Genomic DNA, 27,702 nt, shown 5'->3' on the forward strand with positions numbered 1-27,702 from the left:
TTTTTCAGGTTGTGGAAATGTCAAGATCAAACTGAACAGCTCCAGGATTTTCGTAGACAGAGGACACAAAAGCATCTCTGCACATTCAGTGTATTATCCTTAGGAGAATCTCTGCAAAAACAGAAGAGCTGACCTGCGAGCCTCACCTCAGGTACAAGCCCATGGACCTGGATGCAGCCCCCACATAGCTCTTTTAAAAGCTTCTATTTGGTGGGGGGCACTCCTCAGGTAAATATGGTCCTCTGACATGGGGCAGGTGGGCAATCCAGCTCAGAGTCAAGCTCAGGCAATGCAAACATCAACCTCAGCTGGAGGGAAGGGAAAGCTTCCAGTAGGGAGTTTGGGGGAGTTTTCCCAGGCCATGAAGAGCACAACACAGATACCAACAATTCAGTCGTATCTTCCTATCATTCTTCCATAACAAGATCTCCAGCATCATTTTAATTTTGAGGGACTCAACTCTGCTCTACACAGCAGCTAAAGTTTAGCTCATGGCTACTCACTCCCAGAAGTGACTCTCTGGCTTCTGCCTCACACAGCCCTGTCAAAACCACTTCTAGTTTGTGTGCTTGTCTTCCAAAGAGACTGAATCCATCCCTAAATGGCAGTGCCTTTCCTACCTATGCAGTGTCCCAAAAACATCGTGTGTCAGCAACATTTTTTTGGTTGTTTGGAGTTTTCCAGTTTGGGTTTTGCTTGCTTTTAAGAGAGGTGCCTCAAACTGAGCTCTCAATGTCTTTACCACAGATGTTGCTTTTTCCAGAGTGCCTTGACCCTGATCTTTAATTTGGTAATGACCCAAACTCACTGCAGGACAGCAGGAGCTGCAGAGGGAGCAACTGCAGATGGATTCTCTGTCTGTCCTCACAACTCTGCCTCAGCAGCATGGAAACACTGCTACTTCCCCACTCCCCATGCAATTCTCAATGGTGCAGCTGATAGAAGACATTTAAAGAGATGAAAGGAAATGAAAGAGCTCCATCCCACTGGAAGCCACCAGGAGCTGGGCATCAAACCTCCAGCTGTGCTTTTGGAAGACTTCCTCCAGGGCTTCAGTGCAGCAGTGAACAACCCATGTGCAACCTATACACTGTTCTCCCCCACTGACTTCACAGCTTGAAGAAAGGCGATAAACCCAGGGACTTGAGCTCAGCCAGTTTTGCCTGACTCACCGATTTTTGTTGCTGTTCTGTGTCACTGCATCAGGACTTCTGCAATTTTTGAAATTTGTTTCTACTGTCAGCATCCCAGCACATAGATGGGAATGGAGTTCCACCCTGCCACCCTACAGGTCACCAACACCAGTGCTAGCAGAGCTCCCACATAAACCCTCACACCTGTACCCTCTAGAAACGGGCATTTTATAAACCATCTGTAAGAAAAAAGGGATTCCGCGTATCTGACACTGTTCTTGTAGGTATTGGTTACATTTTCTTTAGTATTTTCAGATGTATAGCATTTGGCCTTTTTTTTGCATTGCCTGGGAACCTGCAAGAACATTTTGTATGACAGTGCAAAGCAGAAGGTGGGGGCAGAAAGTTTGCTTCCTACCCTGAGACCTGTCCTTATGTTTCCATGTGATTTTTGGGGAGCTTCTCTGGCCAAATTACTCAACACTATGAATTGCTGTCTCGCTTATCCAGGTTATCACAGCCTCTGAGACTGGGACTGTCACTCCATGAGACACTGAAAATCCGCCTGTTTAATTACCTCAGTTTCCCTGTTGGTGAAGGGAGGAAAAGATCTTCTTTCATGTCTCAACTCATTAATATTAGTAAATTGTTCTGAGATTATGGGATAGCTGGAACTATTTATAGGAACACAAAATGCCATTTCTACTAGGTGCAAGTTGCCATGCAATTAAAATATACCGAGCATCACAATATGTAGCAAATGGGACATCTTGTTTTACATCAGCAAAGAACTGCTAAGTGGCTCTCTGCTTCCTAGTTGCTTATTTTATACTTTTTGCCCTGAAAAACTCATTAAGGAAATGTACTGGGCCAGACTGTGATGTTTAGCAAGAGTCATAATCTCTCTCACAGTTTCCAACCCACAGGGAAAAGCATGTCCATGTGGGCAAATCAAGCTCCTCTCTCCACAGCTCTACAAAATGCAGAGCTTTACAGTTTGCTGTCAAGAGAGAGGGATGTGAACCACAGTTATGGCCCTTCTGCACCTCTTAAAGGAGATTTCTTTTCTGTGGGTATACACAAAAATCTCTGCTCTCAGCCCTTCCAGAGAAGGAGAACAGAAGATCCTTTAAATCTCAGCTCTCCTCAGCTGCCTTCTATGGAGTGACCAGGGAGAACTTTTATTGGGTCATTCTCCTACAAATGAATTTATGTAGATTCCTTCCAAAGGGCTAAATAGTCTCTTTCCTCATTTCTGTCTGGGAGAGCTTTGTAAGAGGCCATTTGGACAAGACCACCACAATAATTCATAACATTTGCAGACAATTTGTAAACCCTTAGAGTGTCCCAGAATGATAAATTACTTTTTCTAAGACTATGAAACACTGTGTGAGTGTGTGTTTGTGAATATGCATGAAGACAGGCAGTTCCCCTAGGCCCAGGGGCAAGCATAAAGATCAGTACAGATTTCTTCTTCATCATGTAGGGTTTTTGTGATACTTCAGTTGTTTTGCCCCTCCAGATTTTAAGTTTCTAAGTGAACCCAAAGCAGAAGGTAGCAGTCTTATTTATCCAGCTATTTATATATCCAGGTCTCCTGCAACAGACTGTGGAAGATGTAGATGTACTAAAGATATAATCCTATGCAAATGATTTATTCTAATGATGATTGCTGGCCTTGGCTTCAGCCACCTAGGAGAAAAGCAATTGAAGTCCCTCCTCATCCTAAATTACAAGGCCTAAACTTATTCTCTGTTAAGTTTTCAATATGATTAGCTTCATATCAACTTTCAAACCAAACAGCACTTTGCTAGTAGTTTCTGGATGAACATACATCAACCCAAGTGAGTACAGAACAAGGAATCTACAAATCCTAGGATTTGGAACAATTTCCTAAAACCTGTCTCAAAATATTCTCCATAAATACTCATCCAATACAAACTATTGCCTTGCAAAGGCAAGGCACATGGGAGCAAAAATCAGAACAATACTGGAACAAATATGCAGGATTTGCTCAAGACTCTAGTCCAAGCCTGCTTTTGCAGCAAGATACAAGAAATAAATCCATGTAGGCCATCATTAGTTATACGAAGTCTGGAATATCTAGTATTGAGTACCTATACCAGAACCTGTCCCCTTTTCACATTATTTAGGCTATTGCTAAAAATTATTTGCTCCTTGCTGTTACATATAGAGTTGGGTGATAAAAGTTACTTACTTTCAGTTTAACAATTAGAAGGCCATACTGACATGTATTGTGGAGTGTGAGGAAAAAGATCACCAATCAAATAATTTTGATGCTTTTCATCACTACAGTGTTATTCTGGTAACAGTAGACAGTGACTGGGCATTCCTTGGGAGTGACTGACTCTCAGGGGGACCAGTAGAGAAGAGACTATTGGTTATAACAAGTTTTTAATTCTTCACTAGGTAAGATATTTCCCTCTCCTTGTCAGCTCCATGATCATCCCTTTTGCCATTATACTTCCATACTCAATGGTACCTCCTTGGAAAGGTTTTGTTAGTCTGATTTGCTTGGCTAAAAAAACGTCAGCTGAAAGAATAATTCTGGGGAACCTGCAAGTACAAACACACACACAGAAAATTTGAAAAAATTATACTTTTTTTTGCTCGTAGAAACCAGTCTCCTCACAAGCTTTAGAAGTCCAAATCCCACATGAAGGGAAGATAAAATCATGACAAGCTAGAGAAATCCAAAATAAACATGAATTTTAGCTTTGTTGTATAGTTCTGTAAAGCAAGCTGGGTGAAATTACTTTTTGGGTTGGCTTGGTTATCAACATCTCTTGCCACACTGCCATGATCCTTTTGGACTTTAATTTCACCACTATGTACCAGCTTTTGTTGTTGTCTCTCCAGCTTACTGTTAGCACCTGTTATTAGGCTGTTCAAGTAGGAGCAGTGATTAGCCTGTGTGTTTATAACCCATGGTTCCACAGTGAAAAAACCCCAAGATACATATCAATCCAGATAATAATAATCCTGTGTAGTCAAGAGAGCTGTTCAAGAATAATATTGCAAGCTTTCATGTCTTACAGGATGGGAAAAAGGCTGATTTGCTTTAAAACACACAATTTCATCCTACCTTGCTGGCCTTCAGTATCTCAAACATCAGAGGCAGCCCTTGTGTGATGAGCTCCTCAGTGTACTCCTCTTCCTGAATGGACTTGAACTCCTTGAGCAAGCACTGGATGAGGGGCCGTCGGTGCTGCTGGAAGGACGTGCGCAGAGACTCCAGCCACGTGTGCAGCGTCCAGGGAACACCTGCACACAGAGGACACAGCTCATTCCCAGCTCCAGGGAACGATGTGCCCTTCTGCTTTTTTACCTTTACTGATATTAAGATTTCAAGCGAAAGCTGCCAAATCATTCAAGAAATCAAATTTCTATTTATCCCTACTTGAGAAGGCTGATGGTTATCAGTACATCCCAGAGCTAATGCACAGAGGCTTTCCTCCAAATGCTAAGAGAGAATACTGTGGTCTCTCTGCTCATCTAGCCTTCAACTTCTCTGCTGAGACTACCAATTTGTGGTAATTGCTGTGGTGTTCTGCGCTGCAAAAGCCTTTTGGAAACTAGATTTACACTAGCTCATTTGTTTGAATGTGGCCCTGGAGAGCCATTAAAAGGTGAAAAAAACTGATTTTGGTCCCTACCTACCTGGATTCAAATTGGTGGTCTTCAGATTAAAACTTGCTTTAAGTGATACCCCATGTCCTCTCCTGATCATTAGCATTTTCCCTAAAGAGCACTGAGCGAGTTAAGCAGATCAGCCCTTTCAAGCAGCTTGTCATGGCAGAGCCACTCTCCAGGAAGTTAAAGGGAACTGCTCCCATGCACTGAGCGAGAAAGCACATGAAGCTAATGTACCTCTGCAGGCATGAGGCTGGATGTGACCTACTTTCTGCTCTTATAGAATGGAGTGGAAGGAAATATAAACCTAGTGTTTGGCAAGTGAAGGTTTTTCCTTCTACGTCAGAAAATGTTCAATGCCTGCAGAGCACCCCTGCCACTCTCCTCTCATTCATTTCCAGATCTTTGCCTGCACAGTCCACTGCACGCTCTGACCCACATCCCATGGCCCCAGGACTGGAGCACTGCCCCAGGCAGAGGCACACCAGGCACTTGGGTCTCTATTTCTCTGTGAACAGATGAATGGGGATGGTAAACACACAGTCCAGATCGATTTCCATCTGCGTCACACAACCACCCTACCCACAGGCAGAAGCAACTTCACAGGGGGCTGGTATTATGTTCAAGTCCCTCACTGGCAGAGCTGGCATACCAAGGAGTCAGCTCCCTGCTCCTGCCTTCAGTCTCAGAAAATAAAGTTGTTTTAATTGTGGACTGCTTTAAAGCAGAGTGCAAAAGAGAAGCAGCTGGAGGTGGCCCATGACAGCTGAACACTGCCCCAGAGCCTTACCTACAGTCTGCCATGCAGCAGTGCAGATGGCTCCTGGTGGAAACCACTGTGTCCTGCAGAAAAAAGCCACTGGCCCCTGAACAGGGTGTGCTGTGGAGCTGGAATGGGCTGGGAACCTGTCAGATCTCCCACCACCTTCTTTTCCGAAAGACTTGAGGAACATGTGACCGTGGCTGGTTTAAGCAACAGCCCATCAAGAGGGACATGTTTCTCAGAGTGGTCCTTCCCTGGCCGAAGCAGAGGAAGGAACCCAGCACTGACCTATGCTCCGGATGTCAATGGTGACGTCCACGTAGCCGTGCTCGGCGCTGTGGTACATGGCCTCCTTCAGGGCCTTCAGCTTGGCCTTGCTGTTGCGGCTGGCACAGAGAGGAGCTGCTGCTGAGTCGGGCAAGTCCGTGCCCTCAGCCAGGATCTCCTCCAGGGACAGGATATCGCTCTTCTCCTTCTCCGGCTGAGCAAGCAGCTTGCGGAAAACATTCCTGTCAATCAGAGCACAACAGAGAGGGAGAGAGGGGGCAGGAGAGGAGAGGAGAGGAAAGGGAGAGCAGTCAGTGGCCAGGCTTTGACTGCACTGGGCTTACTTGCTGTGTGGCAAGTTAGGACACCTACCCAAGAAATTACTCCAGCTAATGGCAGAACCAGCTGAGAGCAGACCCAAGGCAAGCACAGCTCCTGCTAGCCCACCTGCACTGCCTGGGACACGTCTGCAAGTCACTGCTGTCGTGACACGAACCACACAGATGTTGCATGAGGGGCAGCATCTTGTGGGAACAAAGACTCGTGAGCTAAACGTGACTCAAGACTTCTTTAGCAACCAGGGAAGGCCAAGGTGCCTCTGGACAAGCTCTTGGGACTCCCACCATGGCAGCCACCTGAGAAGGGAGCTGCCTGGAGCTACTGAAAGCACCACCACTCGATTCACACTCAAAGCAGTCTGGGAAAGCTAGAGCAGCTAGACATTCAACAAGGCCAGTCAGGGCAGGTTCAAGCACAGCTGGGACTACTCTACAAAGCCACTGATCCAGCTGGGCCATCAAATAACAAAACCCAAACTCAGAGACTTTGTGCCCTCAGGTTCACACCAGAATAACTCATCAACCTCAGTAGTTTCCCTTGGTTTTGCAGCTGTGAGAAGAGAAACCAGGCTGGCTCCCAGCCCACCCTCCTTTATGCCAGTGTCCCCCCTGCCTCCCACTTACACTGCAGCATGGTGTGTCACAAACTAATTTAGGGCAGAGATGGAAGGAAGGAGATGTGTGTGAGTGTTATACAGGTAGGAACACAGGAGTTAGAGTCTGTGACGTGGACAGCCAGCAACCAAGCCACAGAGAGCCCCAGGTTCTCCTCAGGCCTGTGGCTTCCATTCACACTGACTGAATGTGAGTCTTCAACACGCAAAGTGTCCCGTCTGTGCCAGGGATCCCTCGCAGGCTCCAGATGGACAGAGCTGTTGAACCCACCCTGACGTGCCATGAGCATGTTGTTAGACTGGCAGCTCGTCTCTAAGCAAACACACGGTAGGTACTGTCTCTAACCTGTATCTATGTTCCTCTGGATGGCTACAATCAGAAAAGTAGGAGTGTGAAGATCATGATACTAATTCATTACACTGCAGTCAACTCCTGAGCGTTGCAAGGTCATGCATGCCAGGTGCTCATCTCAGTAGTTCTTTTTTTTTTATATTTGCAGCATACAAACAACATTAAGACACACAGGACTTTACAGCAAACATAGATGCAGAAAATCTATTCAACAAAATTAAGGCTGCAGCAGTACAGACACAATTCATTCAAACCTGAGAAAAATATCAAGAAATTCAGAAGGAATGTTTTTGACATTCCTCTCTGCTGTCACATCAGCTGCCATTTAACAACCACTGCATTGAACATACCACAAGAAGTCCCCTTCCTTTTTTTTTTTTTTTACATCAGAAATCAAAACAGAGCTTGTACCACCAACTGGTTTAATTCACATGCTAGCAGAAAGCCTTACATCTCTGCTCAGCTGGTGGCATGTTCAATTGTTCATGCAGAAATTTCACCCATCTGCTCAAATTGGATGCCCAGGCAAAAAAGTAGCACTTAAAGGATGCCACTAGACTTGTTCCCACTCTACCTGTGTCCATGTGCAGCAGCCTGACTGAAAGAGTTCATGTCACCTTGTGGAGTCATGGAAATGCCATTCCTGTACATTGTTCCTATCATGGGGTCAGCTCCTCGCTCCAACAGCAAACTGACCAATTCAAAATTTCCTGCAAGGCAAGAGATGCAATTTTACTCCTTTTGAAATCCAGTATTTGCTCACCTAAACCACAGATCCCAGCTGAGGAATTGTTACAATGGGAGGAGGAAGAAAGGAAAGTCCTTACCAGCCGCTGCTGCCAGCTGTAAAGGAGTTTCAGAATAATTTTCCTCTCCATGTTCTAAGGAACCTTCTACCTTTGCTCCAGCATCCAGCAATAGCTAGAAAGAAAATTCACCATTTAGAGCATCTGGGGGTATCACACTCTGAAGAGTTCATGAATAGTGACAAATGAGAATCTAATGCTTCTTGTTATCTGCAAACCCAATACAATGGAAACACGTGACATGCAAATTCTACCCATTGTTTCACAGAGGCAAATTCATTCCTTTTTTCGCTCATTTTACGCTGCCAAACATCAGAAGCTCCAGCGTCCAACTTCAGAGCCAAAAAAGTGTAACCCAGCATTTTTGATGGGAAATGGGATAAGGTCAGTGTTAGGAAGTAATGCACTGGAGATGGAAGAAAGTTAGCCCGACAAGCATCCTTCCTTCATGGTCTTCTAGAAGCCCAGCACCATCCAAAAATGGATCAGATTTCAATTGTCTCCATCTTTTATATGAAGACATGGCCAAAAGAAAGGTAATTCTTAAGGACCAATTACAGCAATGAGTCCAAAAGCTGTGGTCTCCATCGGGGACACTTCCACGTAAGTAGCAGCAGTGCTGAAAACAAAAGTGGCCAAGGAGAGCAGGATGGAGCCTGTGCTCCAGCCCCCTCTTGGCCATTTCTGTCTTAAGGCCTTCAAAGTTTTGGTGCTTGAGTGTGTCACAGACACAGCTGTTTTGAAGAATAAACGTTCCCAACTTTTGAGATGCCAAAGCACGGAACCAGCACATCCCACATGACACCTGGATGGGCTAAGGAGAGTCAGGGATTCTCCCCCTCTGGAGCAGCACGAGGGCTGCTGTCCACCTCTCTCCCACCAAGGCAGCAGTTTTGTGTTTGCTAGAATATTACAGTGTAAGAAAGTGCAATGAATGAATAAACAAACACATAAAACAAGTGGTCAGGAAGGAGCACAAGGAGTTGTCAGACTTTCTTTGGTGCAACTCTGCTTTAAAATTGTCCTGTTTAAGCCTCATATTGGTTAAGTTTTGAACACCATATTCTCTTTGAAAGTCTATCATGTATCAGTACACTCTTGAAGCAGAAGTAACCAATATGAGTATGACAAGAGGATGCTGGTTTGAGATGGATGTAATTAGAACTGAAGAGGAGAAAAAAGAAAGAATGAGATGCAGGTAGGGAAATACAATAATACCTGAACTACAGGAATATGTCCATGCAACACAGCAAATGTCAGAGCTGTCCAATGGCGGGTCTCAGGGTGGACGGATGGGTATTTATGAGCAGTACTGACAACCTATAAACAAATTAAAGTTATTTTTTTAAAGAGCTATATGTAACAAAATTCAACTTGCCTGAAAGCCAGGCATGTGAGGGAATAAGTGAAATAGAAAACCTGGGAAAGGTGCTTTAAAAAATGATTGGCTTCATTTTTTTTTACTGCAAAATTTTTCTCAATATTAAAACTGTTTGTGCTGATTTGACAGCTTGATTTGAGTTCTTACCAAATGAAGTCTTTTACCAACTACTGTAGCTCCATCTAAACCACTGGCCACCAGATTCTTTTGCACAAGGGCAAAACATCCACAGCTGGTTATAACAGCACACACTGGGGAAGTAAGGATGGATCAGAACATTTACAGCTAAAGACCACTCCCATTAACTTCACCAGGCCATGTACCAACAGCCCTGGGTCTTGGGATTGCTCCAGGCCCAGCCAAATTTCTTTGCACTTAAATCAGTACTTTTGTCACTGCTGTCATGAAAGACACATCACAAGCCCTACCCTGGAGTTTGCAAGCATTCTCCCAGGCTCTTCCTCTCTCACCAGAGGGGAAAAAAAAGTCTGAAAAGTGATGGGGCAGAGTGCCACTTCAGAAATGTTTAAGAAAATCTCCTTTTACTGCCTTCTCCTGTCTGAGTTGAGCTAAAAGTGCGGGGTGGTGACAGTTAAAAGAGATGCAAACTATATCCTTAGAAAACAAAATGCTATTCTTCAGGTTGCTCCTTCTATTTTCTATGCCTTAGTGCCTGGTGCCTCTAATGTAGACATTGGGGAAGATGAATAACCATTCTTTGCTTCAGTTTCCCTGTCTTAAAGATGGGGGTATTAATATTGATGAGGTTCACAGAGCTGGTAGAATCTAATGAACATTTGCAATCCAAGGCTGTGCACTCAGATGGAGTGTGACACTAAAATTCAAAATCTTGTTATTGATCTTCAGAGGAGGACTAAAATCAGAGTAAAAGATGCACCATCTCTCTGTCTCATCAGCCAGCTCTGCTTTCACTACCTTGTCTGAAGCACTTTAATCCATACAGGGGAGCAGGGCCAGTCATTAAATATCCAGTTCCAGCAGCAGCTCACATTTCCAAGTGCCACACGCAGCGTTTTGCTAGATGCAGGCCCTCAGTCCCAAGGACAGGGATGAGGGCAAAATCTGAAGACCCGTGCATGCAGATCCCACAGCTTGCCAGATCTGCACCAGCACCTGGCTGTTACCACCCAGATTTGCCAAACAGAGAGCTCAAAGGGCACCACAAGGAGTGTGCTGGCCTCTGAACAAGGACACAGGGCTCCTTAGGGGCTGGGCTGGGTCACAAGGATAGGATTGAGCAGCTCAAGCCTTGGGGTTTGGGATGTGGAGCAAGAGCAGCAGAGGGAAAGGATGGGCAGGACCATGGCTCCGTGAATGCACCCAGCTCCTCCTCAAGCATGGTTCCCACCACTGTTTGGGGCAGTCCATGGAAAGCAGCAAAGAAAATGAAGTCATTTAAACTCCTTTGCTCCTTTTTGTTTTGTTGGTTTTTCTTGGGTGTTTTGTTTCGGTTTTGGTTTTTTTTTGTTTTTTTTTTTTTTTTTTTTGCGAGTCAGAATTCTCTCCAACACAGTGTTTGCAAAAGACCTGTGCCTGGATAAGCTTTTAAGGATGAGACTGGCTGAGCAGCTACAGGTCCCACTGAGTACAGACCAAACTGCAGCTTCTCAGCACATCTGGAAATTAGTCCATTTTCACTAAGGCTGGGCAATCAAAAAGGGAGGTGCCCAGCATTTGAGGCTACTTTTGGAAACAAATTTGCAAAGTGAAAGGGAGAAAATTATGCAGCACCTGACAGAGTATTTATTTTTGTTCATGGTTGATTTGCCTTTTTTTTTGCCATAATTGCCCAATTTGCACAGTTGGTTGTGGTGTGCACAAATCATCGTATAATTGCACGCCATAATTATTCACAGTTCTTGTCCAAAAGTGTTTTCATTTGATTTTAGAGCAAACACTCTACAGCAGTGAATTGGGGAGGTTCACATTCCTCACTGGAGTTATTCTCTCATATGTCAGCAGTTTGAGGAAGACAAAACTGTTTAAATTTGCATTTGATTCAAGCCTGGAAGATTACTGGAGCAGTTGGGAGGACTGCTCCTAATGAAAATTTGTCCTAGGAACCAAATAATGCCACTTCCCATCTGAGCCACAAGGCAGGGTTAAGGAAGAGATCAGCCTCCCTGCCCATCCAGTCTTTGGTCTGACTAGGGGTTCAATCATTCAGTTACTGCCAGCTTTGAGGGTTGTGTGCTTGGCTGTGGGGAACTGAAATCACCAGCTGATTTCACAACATGGTAGTAACACTGTCAGTCTCCTATGGCTGACATCAGTTTCTATTTTTTAAACTGGATGTTTTAAAAGTGCAAAACGTCTGTCTGAAGTAGTGACTCCAATTTATCAGCTCGCTCAAGTCCAAACAGAACAGATGGAACACAGATAAGTGAAGCAGACAGCTTAATTTACTCATGACCTCAACAAATTGAAACTGGAATCATTAACAAATAACTCTTCACGGATTTTCAAATGACTCTTAAAAAAATGTACATACCTGCATTGCACTGGGTTGGACAACAATCTGCTTGGTGGACAGATTGTCTGAGTTTGTGATATGCATTCATCAATGAGACATTTATATTCTGGAAGCTTCAAGCTCCTCATCCAACAGTTTTTAGCCCAAGGCACTTGGTAAAACAAAACAATGGAACCTATATGGCTCTTGTGTCCCTGGGATGCTTACTTGGAACATCCATATGCATAGAAATGCTGAGCTTTGGCAAGTTACCAGATGGGTGTTTCTTTCACCTTCTTCATTGTAAGTCAGCTGAGATTCAGTGAGTCCTTTTGATAGCATTAGAGTGGGGCTCAGGGCTAGTGCCAATTAACGCCTGTATTCATTTGCAGTGTGCAAACACAACTAAATCACTGTTACCTGTGGGTTAACTCCAGTGACTGGACCCCTTCTGTGCAGTGAATCCCAGTGTTAACCTAATGCCATTTGATTTCACTGATCATTTCAAGTGGTCCCAATACCCAGATAAAACAGATTTGTTTTCTTTTTCATGCTTGAGATTTTTGCTCCCCTACATTTCCAGTGGGTAATTTAAGATGTAAACAAACAACAGAAAAAAGATACAACCAACAAAAAGTCCTCACCTCAGCATTCAGATCTGCTCCAGCATCTAGCAGCATCTGCACCATAGCCTCATCACCCCTGACACAAGCATACATCAGTGGAGTCATGCCCTAGTCATTTTTTGGAGTTAAAAAACAAAGGAATTGACAAATTTAACACAGAACTCTCTTTGATTTTTAAAAACAATTATTTAAGTATATATCATCAAGACTAACAGCATGTATTTAATGAAAGCCATTACCTCTGTGACAAACATGCCCCTCAGACTAGCAAAAGTCAAACATTTTGGTAAAAATCTCCATTTTTGTTGTCACTTGTGCTTACTGCTTGTATTTTTCATGTTGTCCTCAGCATGGTGAGTGAAACTAGGCTTGCCAGCCTCACCTCCATCGTATACTAAACTGAGCACTTTTGTCTTTGGAGCCCCAAAAGAGACATGTTTTCACCAAAGCAACCATTATTTCCACTGGTATTTTAGAAAGACAAGAATTCTATTCAGTTTTCTATGATCAGAGTGTCTTAAAACCTAACTTTTCAATTACTAAAAGAGCCTTTAAAACATCTCAAGCTCCTTTTAAGATCAGTCAGATTTGAGCACAGCTTTTTCAACATGGATACTGTAAGGGGCTGGAAATGTCAAGGTTTTGTATAGCACTCCCTAACAAACATGGACTTAATTTCAAATGAAATCCCAGACAGCTTTGTTGCAACTTACTGGCTCTAGGAAAACACAGCCCTGCTTGGAGAAAAAGTGAATTAAGTAACCCTTCACTACAGAATCACCACAATGCAATTTGTATTAATCTGAAATACCTGCTATGGCTGATCACCATCTCCCTTTAGGGAAGTACTGCTGTGGCTTTGGTAATGAGTCCAGATGAAACCATGAACAAAATTATTAAACCTACTGCAAATTATAACAGCAAAAGCTGCTTATTAAATACAGTAGGGGGGATTGACCAACAGCCACCAGTTGCTTTGCAGTAAATCTCCTGAAGCATGCAGCTACCTCTGATGCATATTTACAGCCTGCCTTGAGGTCCCCCAGTAAATCTGCTGTCAGACCACAGTCCATTTGCTCTTTAACCCAAGTGCTGCTGTGAAGGGAAGTTATTTTCAGGGAAACTGGAGGTACCTGTCCTGGCCAGACACTGAGCTGTGACACTGCTCTTCCTAGCAAGAGCCCAGCATCACTGTTTTTGCTGAGCTACCCCAGTTTTCTTGTTTGTATGAAGGGCTAAAGGTAGTGGGTGCTTAGGTATGGAAAGGCTGCTCCTGTAGAGACAATATAAATTAATGTTTATGCCTGCAAGGTCCTTAGGTCCTCCCTGAAAGACATGGAGCATTTCACAGGATCCAATCTGCAGTGTACTCATGGAATAAGCACTTGGGTCCTCATGCCATTATTGAGAAAAAATAAGTTCACCCTAGGCAAGAAGAGTTCTTGGGTGACTTGAAGCTATTTGCAAAGAGAATTTGAAAGGACTTCAGCCACAGCCAGTGGCAAAAGATTTCCTTTGGCAGTCAGTAAACACTACGGGAACAAACAGGACCACGCAAATTACAAAAAAATTGTGCTTGGGCCTTGGAACATGAGGATGGGCTAGCAGCTTAAAATTAAATACATGTTCCTTCAACTGATTTTTCAGTTTCTGTAAGTGGCATCACTGGATAATTAATTCAAGTGTTCATTGAGCACAAGGGGTCTAATCAGATCTGTAGAAAAGAATCTGAAAACCAATCTGAGCCCCAGTGCTGGGGCTCCCCCTGCAAGACACAGCACGTGGGCAGCCACAGTGAGGAGTCCTGCAGCAACATCGAGAGCAAAAGCTCAGCCTGGGAACCACACAAGAGGTCCTGATCCTGCTGCAGCTGAACGAGGACTTAACACTGACAAAAAGGGACCCAGAATGTTATGCTGCAGTGTCAGGGTTTTAAAGAGTTAATGAGGATTTTAACCTCCCCTTCACTTGCACTGCTGTCCCAGTTGCTTTTGCCTCTGCCAGTCCCCCCAGGCTTGCCCTGCAGCTCAGCCTTGTGCTGCAGCACCACTCACCCCGCTCTCTGCACGTGGGAGGAATGGATTTTTAATAAGCCCATCATTAGTGTTCGAAGCATGCACAGGAACACAGTAACAATGTATACAATCAACACAAGGGGCATTCGGCTTTTGGCAAAATGTGAAATTACTGTCTTTCTTTCAGCTTGTATGACTTAGGGCTCTGTCCTGCAAGATGTGGGATCCTGCAAGATGTGGGACATTTGATCCAGCAAAACATTTAAGTACAGGCTTAACTTTCACTCAAATAGGATGTAAAAGCATGTGTTCAGAGTTAAGCATATGATAAGGTACTTTGATGAATCAAGCCAGAGTGTTCCCAGTTTTCAGCCTGGAGGACTGAGGAAATATGCTGTGAGAAGTTTCCAGGTTCAGACTAACTTAAAATAACAATAATTTTAAAAAGTATGAACCTTGGAATGAGCAGTCCAATACTATATTTTTTTCAGGAAGCATTGCCCTCTTCCAAAGCTTTTCTCAGATGAATCCACAATACTAACTCAGACTGAAGCTACTGAACAGCAATATAATTCACATTCCTGGAATAGCTTTCATCTCAGAAGACCTAAACCCATGAACACTCCAGCTCTTGTCCCTCGTGACCACCTGAGAGGTGGCAGCCACCTGGCTCCTGTCAAAAATGATGGCACAGCTCTGGGAACACGCAGCAATAAACTTTCATCAGGGCCACCAGAAAGGTCAGGGGACTCTATTTCCAAAGGAAAGGCTAGTATTCATAGCCATCATCTCCCTCTGGGAAGGCGGAACCACCTTGGTGAGCACTATGGCCCTGCAGACAGCTGCCAGTAGGCAGCTGCAGAGGGCAGCTTTAACCCCAGGCACAACCACCAGCATCACAGAAGGGCCTTCTCCAAGGAAATTTAGGCTTTTCAACTGGTGGATGTTGGCCACGATAACCAGTGGAGGGGTAACTGCAGAGATACTTTAACGTCTGCGAGGTTCAAACTGGACTGAAATCCATTAAACAGCATCAGCAATTAACCATTCACTGACAGGCTGGGTGGTGCACATGAAGTGGTGACAGATCCCAGAGCTGTGTGCCGTGCAAGGCTGCTCACTTCACGAAGCCCTGTCTCACAGCACTGTGCACAGCTCTGAAGCAGTTTCAAGTATTCAGCTCAACACTAAGCTCTCTTGGGATCTTCCTCTGCCTTCACTTGACTCAGGTCACTGTTAAGGATATTTCAGGGGATGCAGTCACCCTCATGCTGAGTTACCTCAGTACTGGCAAATCAATACAACTCAAAACAACCTCACTTAACGTGGATGTTCACCTGGCAGTGCTTTAACTCAATGAAGGGGAAGCATTAGGGTCCTGTCTATGTAGAGCTGAAAGCTGGGGCTCATTTCCTGTGACAAGCAGACAAAACTCTCCCATTCCACAGCTGCTTCCATGAATGTCCATGCTGTTACCTGCTCACTCATGCTGTTGATCCCATCCGGCCCCAGCAGGGATATGGCTTGCTTAACCAGATCCGTCCGGCCGCAGTTGAGCATCCGGAAACCCAGGTCTTGCTTGAACTTGGCCTCGGTGGCAACTGCATCCAGCTTCCGAGAGGCACAGAAACAGTCGTCGATCCTGCAGGGGGAGAAACCAACTCCCTCAGAGGACAAGCAGCGGACAGACCACACAAGGAAAATAATACTGTGCCCTGGTTTTGAAGGATTTAGGTTATGCACGCATCCATTCTCCTTTGACCTGCATGTGCAAGGAAATTGCTGAATGGGAAATGATAATGCGAGCTAATGGGAGACTGCCCTTGGTCTATCTTTCATGGGACAAGTTATAAATTTCAATAAAAACTGGGGGGGAAAAGCGCAGCTTTCACTTGATTTTGTTTCCCTGTTTAGGCAATGCACAATACATTTTTACCACAAGTTTTGTCTCTGCATGGCAAGGTTATCCAATTCCCCTGATCCCTGAAAACTTCCAATGACTTCAGTAAGCTTTGAACTTACATCAAATGGATGTATAATCGTTGACAATCGTAGACCAAAGAGAAAATAATGTCACTCCAAACACCTTCAAGGATCTTACCAGCATAGTCCCAGTAATAGGGAAGCTTTTCTGGAGCACAAAGTGCAAGTCACAGAATCACAGGCTGGCTGAGGTTGAGCGGAACCTCTGGTCCATGTGATGCAAGCAGGGCCACATGTGCATAAGTCCACCATGGACTTGCCAGGCAGTCATGGCAAAACACAAATCCTTGCTGGTTGTGTCTAACAGACAGGATGTCATTCTCTTAAGGTCTTATTCAAAAGATCTTCAAACTGTGAACTGATATTCATTTCAAATGAAAGAAAGGCTAGGAGTTATTTAGCCAAGATGTGAATCTACAGCTCCAGAGAGAGCCAGGCAATTCAAATCTAATGTTTATCCAAGTTGGTTTCATCTTGCTAAAAGACAGATTTGCTTTTCTTTCATGCTGAGGAGTGTCTGGAGCAGAGGGTGGAGTCCAAATCCACAGCGCTTTTGGTGTGAACTTGGATAAAGGACTCTTTGGAAAAACACCGCTTTAAATCTGCAAAAATGCTAGGTCAGAAAATGACGGACTACTATTGAAGGAAAAACAAAACAGAGATCAAAAGTGGAAAAGTCAAGCATACATCAAATATTTGTTTTTCTATTTCATATGTAAAAAGCCCCAGCAAATCAAAAGAGAAATAGAAACAGCACATCACTATCATTTAAATTTCTTCTTCAAAGTGCTTTATCAGACCTTTATAAAATATATAACACTGCTTAATATTTAACAGCACTATGCAACAAATACACTGTTTATATAGAAGCAGTGGCATGTAGCAATAGCTGCTGCTCTTCCTCTTTCAAGAGAGGAAGGAAAGTGATATGCAAAATACAAAGTGCTTTGATCAAAGTTCCTACAGGTTTGAAACCAGTATCTGATCTCAGACTTGCTCTCTGCTGTTCTGGGCCTCAACCAGTCCGGAGGACGCCAGGTGTTTTGCTGATGCTCATTCTGCTGCTCAGTTTGGGTTTTGACTGATAAAAAATTTCCTCTCCTAAGAATGCAAAAAAGGTATGCTTGGAATATCACCACTCGGGGAACAAGGATGACATTCCATCACCACAGGATGCTGCAAGATTAATGCACAACACTGAGTCACAATAAACACACTGCAACAGCAATAACAGATTCTGCACCAGCAACGTGCCCAAAGCAGAGAGGGAGAAAGCAACACACAGCAAGGCTGGGTTTTATGCAGTACTTTCTGACTGAGTTTAAGTAAAAAGCAAAACCAGCAGAGACATATGCAGGGCTGAGCTCACTGACACTGACATCCATGGGAGCAATCGAGGCTAAATGCATTCACACTACATGGCACATCTCTGACACAAGAGCTACAGCAACATTTGGTGCTTGCTGTCCCCATAGCATGAGATACTGGAGATCATCTGTGCCCTCCTTTATGGCATGGCAAAGATAAAGCATGCTCAGAACTTAGGTGGTGGGGGTTTTGGTGCATGGAGGAGAGACCTCTCAGCTGCAGATGGCATACCCAGATGATTTTGGGCTGGAAACGAGGTGGTTCCTCAGCAAAGTGCAGCTATGGAAAGATTAGACATCCTCTGCAGAGGTGTCTGTTGCTATGAATCACTGCCTGTGTTAACTCACTGCTTCATCATTTGTACTGAGGTATGTAACATACACTGAATAAAATGGGTCAGACTCTGACAGAGCTCCACTGATGTCAGCCCAGCTCAGTGCATGAAAACGATAGCTGATCATCTCCTCTTCAAAAAAAAGGCAAACTTTGACCTGGGTTGCACACCCACAGAAAGGAGGAAAGAGGAACAAGGACCTATCACAGCTAGCCTGTATGGGCTCCCCAGATCTCTACTCTGGCATGGGTTCAAAAATCATCAGGAACTCCTCCATGAACTGGCCCTGGTCTCCTGAAAGTGAGTCAGTTCACCTGCTTACTATAGTCAAGGAAGGAGAGCCATAAATTTGTGTTGATATTTAGTATCAGCAAATCAGTACTCCTCAATCAGCTGGGGGGATAAGTGTCTTGGTCCAAGGGCTGCAGGGTGCTACAGCTGTAAAAACAATGCAACAATAACATGGATGCAGAGGAATGCCTGGGCTGCACAGCAGGTAGCACACCAGCGCTGAAAAAGTCTGAGCTAGACCAAGTTCCACAAAGCAAGAAACCACAACTTAGTACCACTACCAGTGGCCCACTGCCTTTTTTATACCCCTAACAGGACCACTGTGAGTATTGCCATATGTTGACTAATAAACTGGATAGTGATCAAACTGCTGAGTTTATTAGAAGAGGAGCATGACACAAAGGAAAGGAGCAGAGCATGAGGAGAGAAAGCAACTTCTCGAAAAGCCAGAGAGATTAATGAGTTAAGGCAAAAGAGATTTAACATGTACTGATAAAAAGCAGTGAAGAGACATCAAAAAATGATCAGGAGCTACAAGTGCAAATAGAAAAGCACAGCATCACTTTTAACACTGGAGAAGGCCAGCTGGGAGGATTGCACGGCAGACAGACCGAGCTGTCGCATTTAAAAATGTAAAGTGGAAAATTTAAAAAAAACCCAAACCCATCAAAAATCAAACCTAAGCCAACACAGCACTGCATTTTCTCCCAAGTTCTCCTTCTTACCATTCACTGCATAATACTGATTCCAAAAAGAAGCAGAAGTGTCTGCTCCGTATTACACTGTGTAAGGGGACACTGCTCCATCGTGGACACCATCCAGAACCACAAGCATTAAAGAATGCAAGATAAAAAAAGAGGAAGTGATATACTCCCAGGCTTGACCCACTTGAGACTCTTTCACTTTGGACTGAAGCAAACATACTGACAAGCTCTGAAGAGGTGGGAAAGGGATGGGAAAAAGCTTGAAATACAAGGCTGACGGGGAACAAGTAAAGTCAGCTAAATACAAAGGGTCACTTTTTAGTCTGTGCCTGCTAAGCAAGGGAACAGAGCATATGTGCATGGAGAGCTGGAGCCCTCCCCAGCTGCACTGTCAGCATGGGGCCCTTTTGCCAAAAAGTCTTTGTGATCTTTCCAAGTGCACAGGAGGCTGACACCAGCCCAACAGCAGGATGTCCCCTCCAAGGCTACCATGGTTTGTTGCCAGAGTCTGCCAGCCATCAGCATTCACACAGGTCATCCTTTCCCCAAGACCTCGCCCTGCAGAAAAGGTGCATTTTCATCAAAGGGGCTGGGAAGGCTGATGGGAGGAACAATGCTCCAAGGATCATGGAGGGACAGTGCTTTTCTGCTCCTCTTCTACCTAGGGACAGTCTTAGGATGGCAGGACATCACCACACCAGTTGCTGGCTGGGTCAAACTTAGAGGTCTCCCAGAGATGATACAGTGACAAAAGTAGGACTGACCAACATCCTCTGAGACTGATAACCCGTCTCTACAGATACAGTCAATTCTGAACTTCCCTATTTAGCACCTATGGGGCTGGGCAGGCTGCTTGGCACCACCACCATCACCACTGCATAATGCTCTCATTCGCAGAATTGAGAAATTGTATGTTTGAATTAATAATACACACTTATCATAGGCCTCGTGCTCAACAGCAAATTCACTCCTCCAATTCTGGGGTTCAATCACAGAGCCTGTCAACTCCCCTCCCCTCCCTAGTGTGAAGCAAGCCAACAATTGCCTTTAAAAATAAAGGAAAATTAGAAACAAATGAAATTATCACAATTGTACATTTGCAGTAAAATTGTGACCACATTTTTTAACTCACAATGCAATACAATTTTCTCCAAGTCCTCTTTTAATTCCTGACAGATACTGCCTCTACAGTAGTTATCTTCAAGATCATTATAGTGTTGCCACTGCACATAATTAAATGGACTGTGGCTTTATATGGGGAGTGCCATGGTAACATTAATTATTTGCAAATGGTCACTGTCAAACACTGCATGGTGACCATGACACTCCATCATACTCTGAAGTACTCAAACCCCTGAAAGGAGTCAAAGATAATCTTCTTCATTTGTAATGAGTCCTAGCAGTACAGCAAATTATTTTTCTTTTCCCAAACTCACAAAAACATAATGTAGCACTTCTACAGCAGTGCTTTAAACACAAGGGATGTTGTTTTTTTTCATTCTCACTCCGACTGGCTAAGAGGGAGTCTGTGCAGATCTTTAGTAAGTTACTCATGGGTTGAATACGTTTGGGAAAATGGATGATTCAAAGGCAAAGTGTTTCCATTGTAACTGGTAGACGCAGTTGATTCAAAATAAATGGAGTGCAGTCTGTGACGAGCAGCAGGACAAACATTCTCCATGGCTCAAATGGGCAGATCACTGCACTGACAGCCAAGCACCAGAACCCTTGTTTGTTCACCTGGGACTCCATCACCAGCCCTTTCAACTGAAAGAGTGATAATCTACTAATAAGGCCCATCTTTCTAGCTTTGTAGAATTCATCCAGTTTGTCCTAAATATAAATGAGGTCTTGAGTCAGAAATTATAGTTCAGCTAGTTGGAAGCCTGGAAGGAGTTGCCTTTTAGGCAGCAATAGATATGCATTTGCAATGCTGAATTTCTTGGGATCATGGATCACCGTTTTGATCTGGCCTGCACAGCCCATAGCACAAAAAGGTCTTGTTCCTTGCCTGGGGCTCTTCAGTGAGACTACAGACACAAACAACAAGAGTGGGAGCAGCAGAAAATTTGATTTAAATTTGTGAGCACTTTTTTTTTCCAATGTGGTGCTTTACAAAGGACTATAATGCTGATATTAATAGAACTGCAATATAAATACTATATTGAGACAATTATTTGCATTTTCAGTTTTGGAGAGAGGAAAATGTAGGCACAAACATGTTGATCAAAGTGATGAAGAACACTACTTTTTATTGCAGAAATAGAGTATCTCCATTTACTTTAATCACGAGCTAAATTAAGACAAGAAAAAAATACTCCAAATGTTTATTATCCCAACTCTTATTCTTGTCAAAGGTCTGAGAATAAACTGGTTACAAATACTGGAAAATACATTAAAAAAGTGATGTGACTATCAAATCAGGACCCAAATCTGTATTTCAAAACACTCTTAATACTCCAGTTCTGTGTATTTAGGTCAGGAACCATGTTCAAAATTAAATCTGAGCTCAGATTTTGAACAAGGTCACAGGGCCATAGGAAAGTTTTGGTACAGACTCATCTTTCATATAAATAGATAGCACAAGCCTTCACCAATGAGTGGGAAATGGTGTGTTATCTGTATCCTGATTATTGTATTCAGGAATGTAGTACAGGGACATTCAGGAATGCAATAAAAGGGACAGAGCATATGAGACAGCAGCAATGATATTGCTTGCAATGGGAAAAAGAAAGCTGGATCCTAAAGGCCCTAAAAATGCAAATGTATTCTCCCCTAAAATTGAAGGAGAATATGAGGCCAAGGTCCTTCCCTTCAATAATTTTTTTTTTTACTGCTGTCTTCAAGCAGACATTTGGCAGGACAGGTTGAGATTCACCTCAAAAACCTGTGCTCTAACTCTAAGTAATAAAATTTCCTTCATCTGCTGGCACCATCTGTCCCAAGGGATTGCTGAATTTTGTCAAGTAGCTTGTTTGCTACTGCTCACATTTTTGTATCTAATTACAGCAAAGCCATGGCTGGTGTTAAAAGATTAGTGAAAATTTGTAGGAAAAACAAGGATATTTAAGAAACTAGGCAAACATTAACCATTCTTACTTGAAGGTGGCTGTATCTAATTAAATAGCAGAATTTCTTGGCAATTTTATACTCTCTCACTTTCTCCAGAAACTCAACTCCTTTACCCAACAGATTTTAAGAAAGAAGGAAGAGCAGTGGAAATATTTTTTTCTGTTTTCTAATCTCTATTAAATCCCATTTATATTTCCATGCTCTAGTACAAGCACAAGATTTACATAAATAAAACATTAAATGCAACTCTTCTGCTTTCACTTCCAAGTCAGAATTGTACACATGTGGTATAGGAGTAGGATGACACAGCAAATGGTACAGACGACTCCAAAACAACAAAATAACAAATCTTCCCTTTACATCACTGTATTTTCCCCTTTCCATAGTTTTAAGAAAACTTTCTTGAATAAGCCATGGATGCTCAAATAATACTTACTTTTGAGAGTGATAATCCAATTTTCCTAGAGTGCCTTCATTAAGAGGGATGGTCCCAGACAGAAAAGCAGACTTAGGTATTCCCAGGACAAGGCTAATTGGAAATCAGGACTGATTTTCAATTAAAGACAGATTTTCCAAGGTGCTCAGACCCTGTATTTGCCCAGAGATCTTTCTGGATCACAGCTACAAATGCAACTCAGAGTGCTGGGTGAGCCTGCCTCAGGTGAGCCTGCGAAGGGCAGCAGCTGAGGGAGCACATGGGGCTGGAGGTCAATAAACCTGGCCCTATGCTGCAACAAGGCTTGGGTACATCTGCACCTTCAACCTGAGCTTAGCATGACTTGCTAATATTCACATACTTCTGTGTCCATGCTGACCTTTAAATAGTGTATTTTTCCTTCCAAAGTGTCTACTCCTGATGTATTTCTGGACAAGAGCCACAGATTCCTTCAGCACACACTCTGCTCAGCTGAATGAGCCACTTTCTTCATGTTTGTCTCCATGAGAACATTCTGTTAAAAAACCAAATCATCCCAGCCCAGTTCTTTCTACCTGGTCCAAAGGGAATATTTTTTTTTGACCAGGACACAGGATTTGTGCTTCCACATCACTTCCTACTACCTTCACGCGGCACCAATACTTTTCTCTTTCTACTGTTAATACCTCTCCCAATGCAGATTCAAAATGCATTTAATTATTTTTTCATGGCTGAGGAAAAATCCACTTTTGTGGTTTACAATTATTCTGAGATTAAATACTGCTCTACAGCCTTTACCACTACCCTTCCAATACTCTGCTCTCAACATAGTATATATTAAGATGCATATATAGTGTATATGTTACATATACACTGCAGTTTGTGTATTTTTATTTAAAAAATACATTTGCCTTCAATTTGTGGAGAACTGCATTTCCATTTGTGGAAAACTGCATTTCATTCCATTTATTCTGTCCCAGCCCTCAAGGTCATCCACTTTTTCCTGGATGATTTCCCAAACTTCCTCTGTCAGGACAATGCCTCTCAGCATCATGGCATCAGCAAATTTTAACTTCATGAGCACACTGCTATGATTTGTGCCAAAACCCTTTCTGAAAATTAAAAATTACCAGTTTTTAAGAATGAGAGCTGAAGGTCCCTGCTTGCAACCCCCTCTCAGCCAACCCAGCCCTTGCCACCTCTCTTGAAGCCAGCCTCTGCTCACTTTCCAATTTCCTAACTAACCCCCATCTTCTTGTGTTAATAGATCCCTGCATGGACTGTATCAAATCTTCAGTCAAGTCCAAAGAGATGAAATTCTACTGAATTTCCTTGGGGTAGAAAATCAGTTATCTTATCAAAAAAAGTTATTAGATTAGCCTGGCAAGATCTATCTTTAGAAAATCTGTGTCACATTTTATCCCATTTTTCCCTCAACAACATGTCTTTAATCAGTCTTTGCTTGAAAAAACATTCAGAGGCCTTGCACTAACAGCCTGGAATTTTCCTTGGATCATTTCTCATCCTTTTCAAATGTTGGGCATTACTATTATTAATCCTTAGAGTTATGGCATCACTCCAGGCTTTGTTAAAAATATTTCCCTCTGACCCCCTGATTTTGTGAGGCAGCTTTTTCTCATCATTGGAATTGAGGTTATTTGGTCATCCTGATTTGAGTGCATTAAGCTGCATAATTTTCTCTTCTTTTATTACTGTTTTTCCATTTTCATAACCCTGTTGCTATTATTTGTTTTTCCTTTTCCTACAGGACTTTCTCCCCCCAAACCAGAGGCAAAGTATTCACTAAAGTTCTTGGGTGATGGCCTCTGTTGGCACTGATGGACACATCTCACAGGTGTTCCAGCACCTTTACATCCTCCAGGATTGCCACGATATATTGCCACCAGAAATGAAGCCCCTGACCCTGATAAAAGGCACAGCAGCCTTTGAGCTGAGCAACACAGGATGTTCCTCCCTCTCTCTCTTTCTCTGCCATCAGCCTCCAACCCCCAGATGCAGTCATGCACCAGTGATCCTCCCCACCACATGTGTAACACACTGGGGTTTGTTTCAAACAAACATCCCACAGAATGGAGGAAGGAAAGATGTGCAAAGAGCTTCTTGTGTTTAGGGGAAGCAAGGGGAAAGGGACCCCTTGCAGATGTGATGATGAGGAGAAGCCAACATCTGTTTGCAGCCAGATAGTGCCTGTGCAGGCTGAGCAGTGATGCTACCTTATTACAATAGAAAGACAGTTCAACATAGTTTTTACCACCAGGCCCCTTTCAGACAACAAATTACTTTCATGCCTTCAATAATAAAAGGTCTAGAATAGGTAGCAGAGTACCCTATTCATGATTCATGTCAGCGGAGAGCCTCCTCAACTGACTACATCCTGCTGCCTCAGGTGGGTATAGGTGTGCTGTTCCCACTGTGACAATATCCTGGTCACAACTTGGCTTTCTGTCTCAGTGAGCTGCTGTGCATCCAGCACTGAACCCATCTGTGAAAACCAACTCCTTGCAAACGGTAGAAACAACTGTCTAAAGCCTTCACTCCTGGGGGAAGGTGAGTGCTTACAACCCTGCTCATCTCCCAGAGCTGACGAGAGGAAGAAACTTTCTGGCACATCTGCTCCTGTAAAATGAAAAGAGATCAGGAAGGAGACAAGCAGCTCCTGACTGATTCCAGCTTCCCTCACTCCTCTACACAGAGCAAGAGCAGCTCCTCTTTCAGAAGAGGAAAACTTGCAATAAATTAAAGTGATGGGTTTTTTTAAAAGGCTCAGAAAAAGGGCAAAAGAGAGGAATGAAAGGCAGGAAGAAAGAAGGGATGATTTACAAAGCCACAGAATGGGAATCTCACTGCTGGAGTATGTGATTATGCCAGGAAGTGTCACATGGATTTGCAGGGAGACCTCCATGCTGTAGCTCAGATAAGAAGCTAAACATTTGGGTTTTATGCAAACTGATCCTGAACTTCATAGCCTTTGGGATCCTGCCAATCTCTCCCTCTCCCCATATGCATGTTTTTCCATGGAAGCTGCATGGAAGCTGATTTTGCTTTATGCACTTGCAATGACAGGTTGTGAACCAACACTGTGGAATGATGCAGTGTCACCTGGGACCATGGCAACTTCTGGGTTCAGGTCTCTGTGTTTCAGGAACTAAAGAAGAATGCTACAAAAAGCCTAGAAATTGAACCATTTTCAAGGTTCTACTTAATAAACCTTTCCCATGGAAGTCACAAAATTTATCAAGCTAGCACTCAAAATCCTCCAGCTTCCATCTGTCATGCAGCTAACTTGGAAAGCCATCCGCTGCAAAGTTGTTGTATTCTCTCCCCCAGGGTTAAAATTTATGGAACTGATGCTCCTTGAGGAGTTAAAAATTGGAAAGTCATCCTCCCTAATGGGAAGGAATGAAGGGTTGATGTTGGCTTATGAAACTCAGGAGTGGTGAGGGTCTGCTGAATACAAATAAAAAAATACAGGCTGCAAAGTTCCAAATTAACATCCTGATGACTCACATTGCTCTTCAGAAAAGCTCAGTCTTCCTTTTGATCTCAGGATTACAGGCAGCCAGGGACTTATTTGCAGCAAAGAACCTGCTGCACTACACCAGCAGTAGGCACAGACCTCAAAATAAAACCCGAGGTACACGAACACTCATCTGCCAGCACAGCACAGAGATTGTCATATTGGGACATCAGTGGATGAATCCAGCCCCTGCAGTCAAATACAGGCACACTGCAAAGACTAGTCTCTAAAATCTAGAATTTGTCTCAGGAATAGTTTTCCCTTTTCATTCTCATCTGATCAATCTCAGGCCATGCTCTTCAGGCTCATTCCCACTTTTAAGACAAGCAGGGCAACTATCATTTGTATTCTTTATGAAATTAATTCTTGATGGCAACTTTAAGTGCTGGTTTGTTCCCCATGATTAATACATTCTTCTGCAGTATAATACCAATCTCCACAAGTTCAAATTATTCTGAAACTTCCTAATAAAAAACTAAAATTGTATAACAGTTGGTAAGATTTTTTTTATACATATGTGTATACATGCCCACACACACACACACACACCATCAAAATAAAATTTTGGGTCGTATATTGTGGGGGTTTTTTTTAACCACAGGTATTTTACTGTATCTACCTTAATTTTTAAGATAGAGCATATAGAATAGAAACATTACTGCCTTATTTGCAATCCTACCTAAATACTTGGAGAGGTATTAAATTAATTGTGCCTTTTCAGATCCAAGTACCAGGTCTTCAGACAGTGTAGTACCTGTATCTGTATGTCCTGACATGTCAGCAGGGACACAGAATGCAGCACTTCTGGAAATGAGGGCCATGGTGGGCACACCAAAGGGAAGCAATTACAGCCAAGGTTTGAAATCTGAAATGCTCATGATATGGCTTTTTAAATTCCATATATTTTTTTCAATTAAAAATTAAATAGCTGTGACTATAAAAAGCCTATGTAGATCAGGAAGTGAAGTATTATACTCTCTGGTGAAAGAGCACGTCAAGGCCAGAGTCAAGAGAAGGCAGCTGCTCCCATGCAGGTCACAGCTAATCATGTAAATCAGCCCTCTGCTTTCTGTGTTGCAGGAAAGAATGCATCTACTGCTGTATTGAGAGGCAGACTGCTGGAAGTTGGGGTTTTGGTACATATTTAGAAGAGCAGTGAATCATTTCTGCTTTGGCAGATTCAGAATGCCTATTCATACGAACATCAAAACTAAACATATTCTTGACTCCAGAACAGTCCTAGAACATACTTTTATCCAAGTACATAATAATAAGGCAAAACAGACATTAAAAATATATCCTGGCAATAAATACTTTAAGACTTCATTAGAAAACCAAAAGGTCACATCTGATACATGAAAAAGTCAAATTATCTAGGCTGTAATTTGAGTTGACATTAGCATGAAAAATACAATTTTACTCTAAGAAGTAGTCTTACTTCTAATTTTAAATGTGCCCTTAAGCATTAATGCTGAAAACAAAGCCCTGAAAAATATCTGCAACCCTGCCAATTACATTTCAGTATTTTATAGCAAAGCAACATGAATCAGACAATTAGCAGAAGGTTTCAGCCCC

The 27,702-nt window shown here is 43.1% G+C and overlaps 1 protein-coding gene across 4 annotated transcripts in view; it reads right to left on the reverse strand.

The window, feature by feature from the left end:
• Positions 1 to 27,702, reverse strand: part of ABTB3 (ankyrin repeat and BTB domain containing 3) — a 174,936-nt gene that overhangs the window by 29,244 nt on the left and 117,990 nt on the right. The window contains exons 5-12 of one of the 4 annotated variants that reach the window (XM_036400352.2): positions 15,899 to 16,064; positions 12,426 to 12,515; positions 9,146 to 9,247; positions 7,949 to 8,042; positions 7,696 to 7,831; positions 7,116 to 7,139; positions 5,839 to 6,059; positions 4,240 to 4,418 (exon numbers count right to left, since the gene is read on the reverse strand). In XM_036400352.2, the coding sequence (XP_036256245.1) occupies positions 4,240 to 4,418; positions 5,839 to 6,059; positions 7,116 to 7,139; positions 7,696 to 7,831; positions 7,949 to 8,042; positions 9,146 to 9,247; positions 12,426 to 12,515; positions 15,899 to 16,064 (1,012 nt within the window). The remainder of the gene's footprint in view (positions 1 to 4,239; positions 4,419 to 5,838; positions 6,060 to 7,115; positions 7,140 to 7,695; positions 7,832 to 7,948; positions 8,043 to 9,145; positions 9,248 to 12,425; positions 12,516 to 15,898; positions 16,065 to 27,702) is intronic. The other 3 variants (XM_036400354.2, XM_036400355.2, XM_036400353.2) reach the window with 3 other exon arrangements.

Source organism: Molothrus ater, chromosome 5 (genome assembly GCF_012460135.2).
Source record: "Molothrus ater isolate BHLD 08-10-18 breed brown headed cowbird chromosome 5, BPBGC_Mater_1.1, whole genome shotgun sequence".
Lineage (NCBI taxonomy): Eukaryota > Metazoa > Chordata > Aves > Passeriformes > Icteridae > Molothrus > Molothrus ater.